Raw genomic sequence first — 1,662 nt, forward strand, 5'->3', positions numbered from 1 at the left:
TCACCACCAGTCTCAAACATTACACACTCCCCTCACCACCACTGTCAAACATTATACACTGCCCTCACCACCACTCTCAAACACCACACACTGCCCTCACCACCACTCTCAAACACCACACACTGCCCTCATCACCACTCTCAAACATTACACACTGCCCTCACCACCACTCTCAAACATTACACACTGCCCTCACCACCACTGTCAAACATTATACACTGCCCTCACCACCACTCTCAAACACCACACACTGCCCTCACCACCACTCTCAAACATTACACACTGCCCTCACCACCACTCTCAAACATTACACACTGCCCTCACCACCACTCTCAAACATTACACACTGCCCTCACCACCACTGTCAAACATTACACACTGCCCTCACCACCACTCTCAAACATTACACACTGCCCTCACCACCAATCTCAAACATTACACACTGCCCTCACCACCACTCTCACATAGTACCTGTCGTGAACGCATACAAGCTTCATCATCAATGTTCTTCCATAATTTCCTGATGCGTTACTGTGCTCCTTCTCACTGGCAATCTTAACGTCAACTGCGAACCAATTTTTAGTTTACATAATTTGAGATGGTCGTGGAATAAAATTAAGCAGTAAAAGTGATTACTAAAAATCCTTAAAATCCTAGGCAGGCAGACGTCATCCACTCCAAACAGTTCACTGAATTTAATTTTAGGCTTTCAACTTGCATTTAATGAAAGCAGTCTACTCAGCGAATGAGGCTAGCAATCATTATTCAGTGCAAACACTTCCCTGCACGAGCTTATGTACATAACAAGATTTTAAGTCCACCTAAACATTGAGCTTAATATAGCTGCAGAATAACTGTTGACAGACTGCAGCTCACGAATAACCTTGATTCTTTAAGCTGAGATAGTAAAGATGAACGACAGACTTTGGTGACTGCTGTCTCCGTCTTCTTCTAATGCCATATGCTCTCATTACAAATTCTTTGTTTCTCCTGCAGGTGCTCTTGGTCTGCCTCGCCTCCCTGGCTCTCGCCCTCCCTCAGGGAGATCCTCGCGACGTCGAAGCTGTCATCGTAAATGACGTCAGAAGCGACAACGGCGATGGAAACTTCAATCACGAGTTTGAAACTAGCAACGGAATCTACTCGCAAAACACCGGCACCCCGGGATCAGAAGGACAGAGCAACATGCAGGGCTCCTTCAGGTAAGATACACATTTCACTGACGGAAAATGATTTTCATGAATAAAATGACCAGTTTCTTCGCATATTCGTGAAAATTTAACATTGTTTTACAAGAGAGGAACATATTTAAAAAAATCATGTTATACCTTCCTTAGGTTCACTCTTCCCGACGGCACCATCGCTGAGGTCCGCTTCATCGCCAACGAGAACGGATACCAGCCCCAGTCCGACATCTTCCCCAATCCTCACCCACTTCCCCCCCATGCCGTCGAGCAGATCCGCGTCGCCGAGGAGCAGCGCCGTCAAGGCATTACTTTCGACAAATAAATACGAGATCGACCTTCTCCTCGACTTTTGCTGCTGATTTCCCCTGTATATGGTAAACTCGTGGCGACAGGCTAAAAAATTTTGGGTATTCTCCATCACATCCACTCCTGGATACTATTCACCCTTTTCACCCATGTACATTAAATGAAATAT

At 45.7% G+C, this 1,662-nt stretch overlaps 1 protein-coding gene across 1 annotated transcript in view; it reads left to right on the plus strand.

Annotated features, from left to right (window-relative positions):
• The window catches only part of LOC128688125 (cuticle protein AMP1B-like), a 3,238-nt gene extending 1,576 nt beyond the window's left edge, over nt 1-1,662 (plus strand). Inside the window, exons 2-3 of the mRNA XM_070086844.1 lie at nt 997-1,202; nt 1,338-1,662. Coding sequence (XP_069942945.1) covers nt 997-1,202; nt 1,338-1,509 — 378 coding nt within the window. The 3' untranslated portion in view covers nt 1,510-1,662. The remainder of the gene's footprint in view (nt 1-996; nt 1,203-1,337) is intronic.

Source organism: Cherax quadricarinatus, chromosome 19, assembly GCF_038502225.1.
Source record: "Cherax quadricarinatus isolate ZL_2023a chromosome 19, ASM3850222v1, whole genome shotgun sequence".
Lineage (NCBI taxonomy): Eukaryota > Metazoa > Arthropoda > Malacostraca > Decapoda > Parastacidae > Cherax > Cherax quadricarinatus.